Source organism: Talpa europaea (genome assembly GCF_964194135.1).
Source record: "Talpa europaea genome assembly, chromosome: 2".
NCBI lineage: Eukaryota > Metazoa > Chordata > Mammalia > Eulipotyphla > Talpidae > Talpa > Talpa europaea.
In genome coordinates, this window is record NC_140068.1 from 42,458,903 (window position 1) to 42,474,517 (window position 15,615).

Below are 15,615 nucleotides of genomic sequence, written 5' to 3' on the forward strand. Positions count from 1 at the left end.
AATATCACTTGAAACTGAAAAGTGAGTCATAGAGGAAAGCTGGATCCTAAACTAGCAGTGGGGACATAAAAAGCAATTTATACTACAGAACGTCCAAAAAGCATGACAACTTGTGGCACCTCTTACCTCAGGAGGCTGGAGTATAATATTTTAGAAAATTGAAGATAAAAAGAATCTAGCACAAGCTTCCAAAAAGAGAAAAAAAAGGTTTCAAACTAAAGATCAAGAATAGAATAACAGTAGAAATTCTGAGTAGCTACACTGGAAGGTGAAGATGGGGATGTGATGCCTTCAAAATTTTAAGAGAAAATTAAACTTCAATCTTTAATTCACCATTAAATCTATCAATCAAATGTGAGGGTAGGGTAAGGATGTTTATTACCAGACAGCCTCCAGGTCAAAAATACTACAGTCATGAACCTTTTCTAGTGAAGCAATGGGCGATGCCCCACCTAAAATAAGACGTAAATCTAAAGAAAGAACACGGTACAGAATGTGGGAAAATAAAATCATCACATGGAGATCCCAAGATGCCAGCTCTGCTGCAGGTCTTGGAAGCAACCAGTCTGGTTTTGAGTCATTGCCTCCTCAAGAGGCAACCATTAAGAGTACCTGCCACGTGTGAGTGTGCTTAGAGAGTTACATATCCGGAGAGGTGGGGCTAAACTCATTGTAAATTCTAACTAGGGATTATAGGAAGAAGAAAATATCTCGGGTACTGGCAGTTTGAAGTTCAAATGATAACATGTAGGGTAAGTGAAGTTAAAAATCAGGCTTTTTTACGCCCTCCTGCCTCTTCCGTGGATGCCCAAGCGGCGGGGCGTGTGCACCGGGCATGCGCGCCTATGGTTGTGGGCACCTGGAGCCTGAGGGCTCGGTGTGCGCATGTGTAAGTGCTCACACCTGTGCCCAGGCGCGGGCTAAAGGCAGCGGCGGCGGCAGCAGCAAGGCAGGAGGACCACTCTGTGTAAGACCAGCAGATGACAGAGACGGAGCCCACCAGGCAGAGGCCAGAGAGAGAAGTGCCGGCCTCCTTGCATGCCACCCTCCCTGCCCGCTGTGCCGTGGATCTGGTTCCCTGCTCCGACATTAAAGGCCGGTAAAATCTATTGAGGGGGCTCAAATCTATTGAGGGGGCTCCAGGCCTCTCCTTTTCATCTATCTGAATGGACAAGTGAACCTACCCTGTGCATGCTTGCACTAAAGGTAAAAAGGAAGGAAGTAAAATGCCCATAAGCAAGAGGGAGAAGTAATTGGAGTTTACAGGGTCTCCATAAACCAGGCACCCATTGGTTGAAGCTGCCTGAATGCATCTACATTTAATGAATCAACACTTCCAGTGGAAAAGGTTTGCTCAGTGTAAAGAAATACCACAATTGTAGATATGCTGGGGGTTGGGGGAAGGAGGTCTGTGGTGCTGGGAAGAGTTAAGGTGGAGAATTAGGATTTTTAAAAAGCTGTGTTAAAATGTCTATTATGCTAGAAGATGATCCAAGCTTGCTCTCTTCAAAGTTAAGCATCACTGTTCAAGAAAAAGCTTAAAATCTCAACCTGCAGCTTTACCAGTGGTGACTTAGTATAAGATGAACGTAGTTCTAAAATATATACATGAACTCCAAATGGAATACAATATGTAATCCATTTAACAGGAAATTCAGTATCTATTAACATTATCATCTCCTTTTATAATGACAGGCTAATTAATCACTCACTTTTCATCTGAGGGAGGAAAACCCGCTCTCTTGAAAGAGAAGAAAATTTAGGTTGTCTGACAGCTTCAATTAGTGTTAAACTTCACTTGAACTTTCAGATTAAAGGTATTATTTTTAAAGATCACCATGAAGTTACTTCTCACAATCTAACAGTATTATAAGCCTGCCACCCCACTTACTCATTCCATCAATCCCAACAGTGCAGCCTAGAAAAATGAGCCTCTGATAGTCAAAGGGATGTTTCCCTGTTCACTTTTCTGAGCTTCAAGAGTTTTACTGTTGGGGAAATTTTAAGTCCCTTCTAGACAAGTAGAAATTTTATTACCTCCAACCGCACCTTCTATATCAGCTATAATCACTATGCTTCTCACTCCCACTTTATATTTTTTTGGTTTCCTACTCTGAACCCTTAGTCAACCACATTCTATATTACTCTCCCCCATTCCCTAATTACACAAACCATGGCTAATTAAGTAAACTGCATTCCTCATGATGTGGTTCTTATTTTATTCTATTGTATGATGAGGGGTAGGGAGGAAGACCTTCCTTAAATCCTTAAACTTGAAATTTTTCAATAGCTACACTGGAAAGTGAAGACAGGGATGTAATGCCGTCAAGATTCTAAGAGAAAATTAACTTCAATCTTTATTCAACATTAAATCTATAAATCAAATGTGAGGGTAGGGTAAGGATATGCTACACATCAAAAATATTATACTACATGAGCCTCCCTGGTGGTGCAAGGGGTTAAACGTGAGCACCAAGAAGCTATCAGCAGCCATACAACATGAGTTCAATCCCTGGGCAGGGAGTTGACCCACATGGTACAGCAGACCTCTCCTGTCTCACCCACTGCTCCCCTCAGCAGTGTACTTCAGTCAATCTGCCTGTTCTGCTCCCCATTCTGTCTCCGGTGAATTCTCTCACCGCCCCCCCCACCTCTGGCCTACACCTCAGCTCTTGTATGTGTAAATAAATAAATAAATATTACAGCCCACGAACCCTTTCTGAGTAATTGGAGATGTTCCACCAAAATTAAGACACAAATCAAGAATGACATACATATATACAGGTTTCCCCCACTATTTGTAAGTAGAACATTCCAATTTGGTATGATTTGGCTGGTTATTATTTGGGTCTGAGAATATTCCAAATTTTTTCCATAAAAATTAAGGGCAATAGACTCTTCTCCCCTCTCTCTCTCTCTCTCTCTCTCTATATATATATATATATATACACGCATATATATACACATACACACACACACACACACATATCATACCAAATAGAAAAATTGTACTTTCAGATAGCAGGAGAAACCTGTACATAAATATCAACAATCTTGAGCTAGCAAGAGCAAATACTACTCTAACAACTTCACCCCCTACAAAATATACATGCAGAAACAAAAATCTGCCATAGTTCTATTCAGTTACTAATTGTAAAGCCAAGCAGTAAGTGTTCATTCTTTGTCATGAAATGATCACTTACTGCATCATAGCCTAAGCAACAGCACCTGAAAACTGGAATTCATTTTAGGCAAACCACAGTTTCACCCAGGATAACATCAGGATGTTAGTGTTCTTTCTAAAGTCTAATTCATATTATAAGTGTGCTCTCAGAACCCTTTTGTGCCCCGCCCCCCCATTTCGAAGAGTAAACCCTGGATCCCTTAGTTTGGCATTCAAAACCAGGCTGCTAAATCCCAGTGGGCACCTCCTACATGCACTGAGCTGCATGAGCAGTAGGAGCCTTAGGGCTGGATTTCTTACTCGAGTAACAGAAACATTTCATATCATAACAGGAGTATAGTTGACACGTGTATACTTCTGTTCAAATTCTACAGCTTAGATTTGTGCATTTCAACTTATGTAAATTTTAAAGAAAAAGAACCTTATAAAATGATGAGTGGTGGGTGGAGAGTAGAATGAGTGACAGAAAATAAAGGTGACAAAATGTTGGTAATTTTGAAGCTAAGTGATGGATACAAGGGAGTTTATTATACTATTCTGTTAACTTTTTTAAGATTTATTTATTTATGCATACAAGAGCTGGGGTGTAGGCCAGAGGTGCGGCGGGGGCGGGGGTGAATGAAAGGATGCACCAGACACAGAGCGGGGAGCACCCCCCAGACACAGAGAGGGGAGCAGAACAGGCAGATTGACTGAAATACACTGCTGAGGGGAACAGCAGGGGAAATAGGAGAGGTCTGCTGTGCCATATGGGTTAGCTCCCTAGCCAGGGACTGAACTCCTTGCTGCAGTAGCTGCGGATTGCTTCATAGTGCTGATGCTTAACCCCTTGTGCCACCAGGAAGGCCCCTATTCTGTTAACTTTAAAGGGCTTGAAATTTCCATAATAAAAAAGCTGAAAACAAAAAATACACACAAATCAAATATATATAATTTACGCTGTCCAAATTGCTATAAAATTTTCTCATCACCTACTCTCAATTTCAATATGTAATTGTCACCATTCAGTTACAAACTACACATGCCTGGCACCAGTTCCTGGATCGCACTTTCAGCAATACTGCCCTAAACTCTCTTTGCCTTATTGTTTCTGTCACTGAATAATAGCAGCAATAGTAGTAGTAACACCATTTTTCTCTTAAGAGGTTTTATGAGGGTTAAGTAAAATATATGTAGAGTGCTTTGACGGTGTGTGGCATAGAATGTTCCATAAATACTAGCTGTTATTCTCATTAATACAATCTGCTACAGTTTGTTTTTAATTCCTGGAATTACCGAGTTGCCAGTAATTTTAAGCCTTTTTCTGAATTATTTACTGAGTTTATTACTCATAAAGATCTTTCTGCTTATATCTTTAAGTCAAAATATTTCCAAAAGAATAACCCACTTTGGGCCTCCCCGGTGGCGCAGCGGTTGAGCTCTGGGTTGCGAAGCTGCCCGCAGCCTCTGCAGGGCAGGTTTGATCCCCAGCTGCTCCCCGGCCACTGGAGGAGGGTCCCACGTGGCGCGCAGACCTCTCCTGCCGCCCGCTGCTCCCCTCAGCAGTGTACTTCGGTCCTTCTGCCTGCTCTGCTCCCCGCTCTGGGTCTGGTGAATTTTCACCCTCCCGCGCTTCTGACTGTACCCAGTGCTTGTATAAATAAATAAATAAATAAATCCTTAAAAAAAAAAATAACCCACTTTACTGAGGAAGAAACTGAAGTTCAGAAATTAAATGCTATAGACATTTCTCAGGATGGCTGCCTTGGCACAACCATTCCATGATATGAAGTTTTGGTTCCATAGGCCTTTCTTGCCAGACCTTTCTTGGTGACTATGATATTTACTTTCCTGGGGCCAACATCCAATCATAGCTGAGTCCATCAGATTCTTTCTGTCTGCAGGGACCTTATTCCAGCATTCTGAGAGGGTTCTCAAACCCTGCTGTCTGGTTCCTGCCTTTTCAGAGGCTGGTGAGTTCAGCCTCACCCATAACTATGCAACAGTTTCCCCAGCATCCTTCTAATAAACTAACCTTTTATTTTTAAGCTGACCAGAGTGAGTTTCCATAACTTAGATCACTGAGGGGTCTGAGCAGAGTTCTAGAACATACATCTCTTTGTGTTAAGTTCCCTCAAACAGCATCTACTGAGAGTCTACTCTTACAACAAAAGTGGGCTGTGAGGACCAGCAAGGTTTTGACAGTGAAGGGGGTGGGGGCCAGGTGTGGGGGGAGAAAATTACAATGGAGAGAGAAATTCAGAAAAACACAAGGTAGATGTAGGTAAATGAAAGCAATACAATTTTATGGCAGAATAGACATATAAAGGCACACAGTTAATCCTCAATAAATGTTTGCAGAATTAATATTCAATTAGGTACATAATGGGACAGGCAAGTTGAGGACAAATTATATATGGCTTTGAATGCCAAATGAAGGGATTCAGAGTTTACTCTCCTTGAAATGGGGGGCACTAAAGGTTTCTGAGCAGAGTAACCCTATAATATGAATTGTGCTTTAGACAGAACACTAACATCTCAATCTTCATGAATGCTCAGTTTATTAATGGGCTGAAATTTCTGTTTTAAGTAGAGTACTTATGTTTCTAACTAGAGATATTGACCTGTATGTAGTCAGAAAGCAGAAGGCTTTATTTCTATGTCCAAATGATACTTGTATATGGCTGTCCTCAGAAAACAACCGAAGGCATTTGCAAATACAGCTTATCAGATAATTTCACCTTCTGGTCTGGAGTAATCAAATTAAGTTGTTAACCAAAATTTGGTCAACAGTATTTCTACAATAATGATGACCTGAGGCAGATATACTATTAAGACCATAATATAACTGATAAGTACCTTCTTGTACTCCTCTGTCTAATGGAGATAACTCAAGTTCCACTGAATGTGCCTTATAACCCTCTATAGCACACGGAAAAGGTATTAAGCATATGCAGTCTTGTTATCCTGTAGTGTAATTGTAAATACAGACTCTAAAATCACTGCTATATTAAAAATTTAGAAAAGCGATACTTCATTTAGAAAAACTTTTATTTTCCAACCACAATTATGACAAAGGATGTACTTCTCTAAACACTATTCCTTAAATTTTAGGGAACTAATAACCTAAAAAAAACCCAAACACCTTCATATGTGTATTCTACTAGTAACTATTTACATGGCAATTTGAAATAATTTTTTTAAAAGTGTTAGAAAAAGTGAAAAGCAAAATGTCATTCAAACAAATGAGCTGTCTAAACAGTTTTTCTTTCCTTTCAAACAGAAAAGAACAAAAGCTTTCAGTGATAAAATTAACATCAGCCAGAGTGATGGTATGCCTTGGAACAGGAAAACAGAAAAGTCATGGATTCACATGTCCACTTTTTTTCATGCTCCTGACTGTACTGTAGTGAACTGCAGAACGTGAACACTTTCTGAAAGCTGAAAAGAATTCTGGAACTCGTACCAGCCCCTCATGAAGAGTTTCTGAAATAGCACCAGCACCTGTTTCCCGGATGTTGCAACTGTGGCCTTTAAGTCCACTTGGGTGGAAGAAAACGCAGCAGTGCCCGGGAGCAGCAATCGGCCTCATAACCCTTCCCCAGCTCCCCGAGGCTGTGTCTGCCCAGGGTCGGGGCACTGGGGAGGGGTCGAGCCGGGGCCCCAAGGCCCCTCCCACTCCGCTGCCTTCCTCCCGCCCGCGCCCGCGGGTACTCACAGCTCTGGTCTCGTACAGAACGAGCTTCTGGACCGAGCTGATGATGGGGGCGGCGGCCGCGGGCATGGCTAGAGCAAATGGAGGGCCCCGCAGCAGGGCACCAGGCCACAACCCAGGTTGCCACAGCCGCCGGGCTACCCCAGGAGATCCGGGGGGAAATCACCCCACACCCCTGACAGCAAGAGAGCTAGGATGAGCAGCGTCCGGGCACTAAGGAGATAGATGACCAGCCACAAGGCTGATGTTTCCGGATCTCTGCACGCCCCGCCCGCCACCTCCAAGTCAGTCCCGCCCCAGGCACGGAAGGGGGCGGGGATGGAGGACGTACCATAGAGAGAACGTGTAGAGGCGACTAGAACGTGCGTGCGGCCGAGGAAGCCATGGGCGCCATCTTTGGTAAGGGCAGAGAAAAAGGTGGGCGGAGAAAAAGTCTTCGAGTTAATCAGTCTCGAGTTCATCTGGTAAAACTGAAGCGCTTCTCTCCAAGCGCTTCTCCACTCCCAAGTTGGTTCCCTCCCCTACTTATTTATGCATTTCTTTTTCTTCACTGAGTGTCAGTGTTTTTCTCCTCCTGGCGTCTCTTTAGGTTGTCCTATAAGTATCGGGAAAGTCCATGTTGTCCACTCTGTGTAATTCAAGGAACTGTTTTTCTCAGCCACAGTGAGAATTTGGACTTTGCCATCTATTTGTGCCTGAGACTAACTATAAATTTTGAAAATGAACCGTCGTGTCTAGGGGATCCGTGGAGCTTTAGAGCTAGGCAGTTCTGGGTATAAATAAGGTTTTTTCCATGTGATGTTCCCTCTCTGATCGTCACCTTCCCTGCTATAAATAAAATTATAAATAATTAGCTGCAAAGGTAATTGTTTAAATAAGAAAAATATTGAAGTCCCCACCCCCTAAAGCTCCATTCCCAATAGGCCTCGCGGCTGCGCGGCGGAGGGTTTCCTAGGCAACCGTTCAACAGCCCCGCGAGGATCCGCAAGCTGCTGCTGCCGCCAGGCTGTGGGGTTCACTGGGGTCCACCCGGGGCTAGGTAAGTAGGGGGTCGTAGCACACCGCCCGGGATGTATTTTGGTATCTCCGCGGACCCTAGAGCAGTTCCTATTCTTGCAAAACTAAACTTTGGTATATCTTGAATTCCCACTTTTAAAGCCACTTCCCTTCTCAACCACTAGTCTTCCTTCTGTCCATGCTTATGAGCACCTAAGATGAGAGAAAATTGCTGAAGTAGCAGCTAACCTAGCCTAGACGGAAGTGCTGGGTTTCTCAGGAGATGCGTCCCCTATAAATCGCAGAACCCATTGCTGAAGGGTTTCTCAATTGCTAAAAATGTAAGGAAACTAAAAATTATATCGAAGAAACACATAATGTTGCCACATTAGGGATTACATTGTAAATTCAGATTTGAAACATTACAATTTTTTTAAATACTTGTTACTTTTTATTCTTGTTCATAGTTTGGTACCTTCTTATTAAGAATGAGAAAGATAGCCATGTTGATTCTAGCATTTTGCATTAACTTGGATCTTTTAGCTGGGAAAATTTAGTTTTGTTTTGTTATGGAAACCAAGTCTCTTCCAAATATGAGTTAAATTAAGTGCACAAGAAATACAAATGGAAAAAAATATATATGTGCACAATGTTTTTAGTTAGGATAACAAATCTTAAAATATCTATAGAATTGTGGGTTCTAATATTGAGTTTTCAATTGTCTTGTTTACTATAATTAAGCACTTCCTTATGACCTTCTCTTAGTTTGCAGCAGATCCTGAGACAAAAATTTGAGGGCAATTAGTGTATATGGAAAGGAATCCCAGGAAACAGAGGTAGGGAAGGCAAGGAAGCTATTAAAGGGAATATTATTAGGCAAATTTCTCTGGAGGGCTGAATTCACTGGGGAATATTGGGATGTATGTCTCTGAGTTCTCCCCTCCTAAGGGGCGAGAATGCTGGGTATTTATTCACCAGCACTCATCAGTTGTTAGTTGAGGTTTGGGAGGTAGAACATTTATCCCTGGAACTTCCATTCTGCCTTGTGCTCAAATAGAACAGGTTCTGGCAGCTGGAAAGAGCCCATAGCCATAGCCACATATGCTAGCTGGAAGTTGGGCTGGCCAGGCATGAAAAAGGTACATGTCAAGTACATGTCAAGGTCACTAATAACATCAGCTACCTTCCAACCTTAGAACCATTCATATCTACTCTTTCTCCCTTGAAGTTCCCACTATCCTATCACTGATTCTTCAAGGTGGTCCCAATTTCTAAAAAATTGGACTTAGAACAGAGATTAGTGGGACAAGCTACAGAATCCACTATTGCAATCAGCCCTAGAACTGTAATTGATAATTCATCACTGTCCTTGTCCACCACTCATTCTAGATTTCCTTTATCCTTGGTCAGCACTTTTGCTGGTTTCAACTATTTTCCCAGTAGGTAACCAGTAGGTATACCTCCCAGAGAGGTATAAACCTATAAAACTCTGGTAACCATATCCTTGTCAGATCACGGTTGTGCAATTTCTCATTCCCTGGGCATGAGAGCATTTAGAGGAGTCTCAGAGAATCCACTAAGTGCAAGATGTACATCTCCCTGCCCCAATTATGTAGCAGCAAACTTCTCTCCACGTGTAGGTCCTTAGGGGCATGTGAAGTCAAGCAATACCAAGTAGCAGCAGCAGTTTTAGGTTTAGTGACACCTAGCTGGATCCCCTGTAGAAGCATCTCTCTCCTCTATCAAAACGTGGGCCTCCAGAGCCTAAAGTTGTGGGGAAGGACAGTGCAGCTCCCTCATGTCAATGACTAGAGACAAGGTGAAGGGGCCACTCCTACTTCCAACCCTGGCTCAAAGTATATTCCTCACTTTGAAGTACAGTGTCTCAATGATCCCAAACTGGTGGTAGCTGTACCTTCAAGAGGTCATTACAACATTCTGTTAGACCAGCAGCTTCCAAGTGAGGTGGCTGGATCAATGGATCCCATGATTATGAGTCTCATATGTCCTGTACTATATAGAGGATCCTTTGACTCAAGCAATATTATTTGGGGTCCCATATGATAAATGAGATACTCAAAGCCCTCAGATGGTGGTACTGGCCATGACACTGCAGGTAGGGAATACAAGCCCATAGTGGGAATGCAAGCCCATAGTGGCAACACATGCCACTTGCTGCCCCCTCCAAGGTAAAGGGGTCTTGTGTAATCAATTTGTTCCTTCATGGATGTTTGGTCTCAAGAGATTATGCATATTAAGGACTCAGCCTATCTGCTGCAGACAGGTAGAAACTGCAGCAGAGTGAGCATAATCAGTTATCCTAAACAATTCACCCTTTATTACCTCCTTTATCATAATTTGGTTGTATACAGGGATTTCTGGAATCCCTTTATACATAGTTCTACACACATATACAGAGTCAACTAACAAGAATTTAATTTTATGTATTAATATGGGGGTGGTATTGCAAAACTAAATCTTTTCATCTAAAAATATATTATGGCTCTTCATTCATTTGGGTGTTTTTTACTATCCTTTAGCAAAATTTTATAGTTAGTATACATTGCTCATTTAAATGAAAATTATTGACTTTTATAAAATAATTAAAAAAAATTTTTTTAAGATTTATTTATTTATACAAGCACTGGGTACAGTCAGAACCATGGGAGGGCGAGAGAATTCACCAGAGCTAGAGCAGGGAACAGAACAGGCAGACTGACGACATACACTGTTGAGGGAAGCAGCGGGCGCGCAGGAGAGGTCTGTGCGCCATGTGGGACCCTCGCCGGCGGCCGGGGATCAAACCAGTGCTGCAGAGGCTGTGGGCAGCTTCACAGCCCAGTGCTCAACCACTGTGCCACTGGGGGAGGCCCAATTTTAAAATGTTTTGCCAGGCCATTTTAATTACTTCTAATCAAAAGCAACTATCATTATTTTGTCCATGTTTTGTCATTTTCATTTTAAAACTTCTTTAATCCAATAATATCTAGAAGAATATTATTTTTCTAATTTTCAAGAACTAGGACTTTAAAAATACTTTTATAATTCTTTTCAGTATTATTTCATTGTGATCAAGAAATATGCCTACTGTTATTTTAAGTAATGGCACTATTCTGTGAGTATATTTAGAAATTTTATAAATATGAATATGTAAATAGTATATAAGAATTTGATATTTGAAAATAAGACATGATCTTTGTACAAAAAACAAATCCCAAAAATTATGACCTGAATTGTATTTGGGTGATTGACTCAAAAGAACCATTGTAACTTGTTAATGTAGTTTTTTTTTTCTTTTTTAAGATTTATTTATTTACACAAGATCCGGGATACAGGCCAGATGTGTGGGAGGGGGAGAGGATTCACCAGAGCAGAGCAGGAAACAGAACAGGCAGACTGACAAAATACACTGCTGAGGGGAGCAGCAGGTGAGACAGGAGAGGCCTACTGCGCCATGTTGGATTCTCACCAGCCGGCTGGGATTGAACCCACGCTGCGGAGGCTGCAGACAGATTCACAGTGCGGTGTTCAACTGCCTGTGCCACCAGGGAGGCCCATTGTTATCATAGTTCTTACAGATAAACCCGTTGTTAACATAGTTCTTACAGATAAACTGAAATTGGCGTTTTTTTATAATATCAACTTCATAGTCCAAAATAACAGATTCTAAAAATTATGTAAAATTAAAAATTTGTTTTTACAGACATTTATTAAAAATTACAAAGTGAAAAAACTACATTAGTTCTGGAAAGTTTTCTTCATGGAATTAATGAAGACTTCCTTAAAATATGAAAATATGAATCCAACAAATCCAACAAAATCAGCTTTACCTTTTCTATTTCTGGATACAGCTGTAGGTATATAGATATGTATAGATATGTATGTATGTATAAATATGTATGTATTTAGATATAGATATGTATGTATATATAAATAGCTGTTAGATATGCTCTAGATATAGATAAGCACATATAGACACAGATACATATGTACGTAAGTATAACTAGTTTGATATTTGATAGAATATACATATAATCACATGTATGAGTATGTGTACCTATATGTATTTTTCACCTTTGGTTTTTCAGAAGCTGTTTTATCAGTCTTTTATTTAGCATATAGGTGGATTTTGCTTTTTGTGTCAAACTAAGAGCCTATTATTGTTTTAATAGATGGCTTTAACTTGAACTTATTGGCAAAATCTGTGTATTTAGTGGTATGGAATGGCTTCTGGGCTAAGTAAATTTATAGGCTATCCTAGTTCTCCCTAACAACCTGCCTGTCTGTTCAAACTAAGCCAGGTACTTTAACGACCTTACTCTTTCTTATTGTAGTATTTTAGATTATGACTTCTCAAGAGAAGACAGAAGAGCATCCTTTTGTGGATATATTTAATGAAGATGAAGCTGAACAAAACTTTTTGTTGTCTAAACCTGTTTGCTTTGCTATATTTGGAAAACCGGTAAGTTATTTCCTCTAATTTATTATTTAAGACACATTTTTCTTTCTAAAATCATAGCCACAGTGTACTAATTTTTTGAGTGTTTGCTAGACTTCTCATTGTATAATTTAAAATCTCTTTCTTGTACGCTATAATTGCAAAGGAACCAACAGTTCCAATATTTTTCATTATATTTGTAAAAACATCATAGAGTTTTAAAAATCAACAGTGAAGGCAATAAAATGGAAATGTTATTTCATTAAAGTGCTCACTTATCTTTAAACTATGATACTTTTCAAAGATTCTGTTAAGAAGGAATTTTTGGTCATGAAAGTTACTAAATGGAGGTCTGTGTAAACATTCATGATTATAAACTTTAGGAAGGAAATAAAAATGATGACTCTCAATAGTCACAATGATATGAATTCAAAATTACAAAATTTGACTCTGAAATGAGTTCACTGCCACTATGATACAACTTGGTTTCAGAGAGAAAATTCTAAAAATTTTGTTTAAATCACTTCATGAAGTTTGGCATATGTGACATTTAGAAAGAAAATGAAGCAATAAATATCTAGGGTCTACTCTACCTTTGTTTTGTAGGGAAAAATTTTACTTGGTAACATTGGGGTAATAATAATCATTAATAGAATCATTAAAAATGGGAATATCTGTTTCACTAGCAAATAGCTGTTCTGTTGGGTTTTACATAACATCTTTCTTTTTAAGGGGGTTGGGAAGACAACCTTGGCCCATCACATAGCACAGGCATGGAAATGTATTCGTGTGGAAGGTAAATTTTACCCTTTTTTCTCCATTATTTATGAGAACTTTCAAGTATACATAAAAATGGGAAGAATTATGCAAGAACACCTATGTACCCATCTAGCCATCTTCTAGATTCTATGATCAACATTTTACTGTATTTGCTTTATCATACATCTCAACCCAGTAATGATTACCTTTATAAAGCATCAAACAGGTTTGGCCCTTCTGTTAGCCCTAATTTTGTTCATAGAATTTAGGAATGTTTATGGAATGATTTTTACTATTTTATTGCCTCCAATTTTCTAATTCCATATTTTAAAACTATTCAAGATCTATGTGTTTTGGGTGTCTCCCTATGGAAGATGAAAAGGAACTCTCATAGCTACTCATGCAAGCCTTTTTCAGGAATTATTTATCTTCAGTAATAAATTTGATTTTTTATTTATAAGTTGCCTTGCATTGTTTGCGTATGTAAGACAAAGTTGATATCCTAATCCATAAATATCCTTTTATTCAATAAAACTACTTGTTCCCTAATAGAAAAATAGGTAAAAGAATGAATCAACAGCTCATAAAAATAGAAAAAGATGAATTGAAAAAAAGTTTAACCTCATTGTTATCTAAAGAAATGCTAATTAAAATAACACTGATTCATATTTACCTTTCAAATTGGCAGTGAAATTTTAAAGCTTCTATTGATAAAATCATTTTAGCAGTGAGCATTCTATGTGCTATTAGTGAAATTGTGGTCTGGTACAATTTGAGAGAGAACAATTAAGTAATAAGTAATACAAATACAACTTTAAAATGTTCTTCTTTCTTTGATCAAAACAATCCACTTCTAGGAAATCTTGAAGAATACCAAAGTCCATAGGGACATAATTCCTAGGTTCTCCCCAGATCATGCCCCCAGTGCTCCTGTCATTTCCATCCCAGGATGTCTTCCAGCAAGCCATCTAATATTTCCTCTTAAAAAAGGAAAAATATTGTTGGAATTTCAGCCTCAGGACCCTTTTCCTAATCAGTGTTTATCCATTTGAACATTTCTTCATGTATCCTTTACTTTTATATAGTAGTATGCCAAATTAATGTGCTCTGAATATAACTATATGGTTGTAAAATTATCTGGACTAATAATACTAGTATATACTTTCTTTCATGCAATATATAGCACTTTTCCCAGTCACCATCATATACACCACCTCATTTCATTCTCACACTCCCTTGCATACTACACAAGGCATAAGCGTGCAAGAAGCAGAGGTGTTTAGGAAGTTAGCTTTCCCAGGATCCTTTAGCCAGTGACAGAGACAAGTTCCCTGTGGAGGACATTCTGCTGCCTCTTACTTTGGTTAGGCTTAAATAACATGTGTATAAACTTGCTTTGTAAACTCTAAAGTGATAGATAGTTAATCTTTCTTACCAGTTATAAAACGCATGAATGTTTCTTAATTTGGCTTTCTAATACCGGTTCGTGCTAATATTTTAAATTTGTATTTTAGCTTTAGCAGTTTTGGAAGAACATATTGCCTCTGAGACAACATCAGGAAAGATGGTAAATAAAGCTGAGTTTTACAGTAATGAGTTTTATTGGGAAAGCTCTGGACCAGACATCTATGGTACAGTAATGTACAATATTTGTGCTTGTTCTTAGTTGCAATCCATGCTGCTCCATGGTCACAGCATTCCAGATGAACTTGTCACAAAGCTCATGATAGAGAAGCTCAACTCTGTAGAAGTCTCTCACTTTGGTATGATTACTGTTCTATATCCGCAGTTCACAAAGCAGCCTTGAAACATGGGATTTATCTGATGTACAAATAATGTCTAGAGTTGCTCTTTCTTTTTGCCCTTGCACAGGGATCCTGGAGTCTGAATTCAGTTAAGCAACGCGGGTAGTTTCATTCGCTTGTTTACTTGTTTTTATTCTTCAGATTCTACATTTGTAAGGAAAAAATTAAGTCTTTTAGCATTATATTCATCTGTAGATGAGTCTCAAAAAGATAGGGACTCAAAATTCATTATCACCATTATCATAATGGGGCGTTTGCAATTGTATGGGGGAATATAAAAATAAAATTTATTATTTAAAAAATAAATAAATAAATAAAAATTAAGTCCCCTTAAAAAAAAAAATTAACAGTCATCTTTTAACCAGTCTGTAGTCACATTTCATTAATTTCATTATTCTCTTCATCTATTTCCTTGAATTGTTTTTGTCTTTTGAAGCAAGATCCAAGCAGGTTTCACATATTTATATTGATTGATGTTTCAAGTCTCTCTTAATCTTTAGGTTCCCCTTAAACTCTTTCTATCATTTTGTGTTTTTGTTGAAGAAACTGGCTATTTGTTTTTTAGTTTCCTAAATTCTAGCTTTTGCTGATTTCATTCCCTGGTATCATTTAAGATGTTCCTCTGGACCCTAGACTTCTCATACTTGTCCTGGTAGCTGGCAGAGGAAAAATGGTAAAAATGATTTCTGGAGTCTGGAGACAATGCTATCAGCATGCAATTGCAAGGCCACATTCTAGA

General features: G+C 39.2%; 2 protein-coding genes across 2 annotated transcripts in view; one reads left to right on the forward strand and one right to left on the reverse strand.

Moving 5' to 3' along the window:
* FIG4 (FIG4 phosphoinositide 5-phosphatase) overlaps positions 1 to 6,947 on the reverse strand; it is a gene marked incomplete at both ends in the record, with an annotated part of 117,334 nt that extends 110,387 nt beyond the window's left edge. The window contains one exon of the mRNA XM_084228860.1: positions 6,882 to 6,947. Coding sequence (XP_084084986.1) covers positions 6,882 to 6,947 — 66 coding nt within the window. The remainder of the gene's footprint in view (positions 1 to 6,881) is intronic.
* Positions 6,948 to 12,219: 5,272 nt separating this feature from the next.
* AK9 (adenylate kinase 9) overlaps positions 12,220 to 15,615 on the forward strand; it is a gene marked incomplete at both ends in the record, with an annotated part of 89,463 nt that continues 86,067 nt past the window's right edge. The window contains 4 exons of the mRNA XM_084258357.1: positions 12,220 to 12,336; positions 13,045 to 13,108; positions 14,586 to 14,638; positions 14,738 to 14,834. Of these exons, the coding sequence (XP_084114483.1) occupies positions 12,220 to 12,336; positions 13,045 to 13,108; positions 14,586 to 14,638; positions 14,738 to 14,834 (331 nt within the window). The remainder of the gene's footprint in view (positions 12,337 to 13,044; positions 13,109 to 14,585; positions 14,639 to 14,737; positions 14,835 to 15,615) is intronic.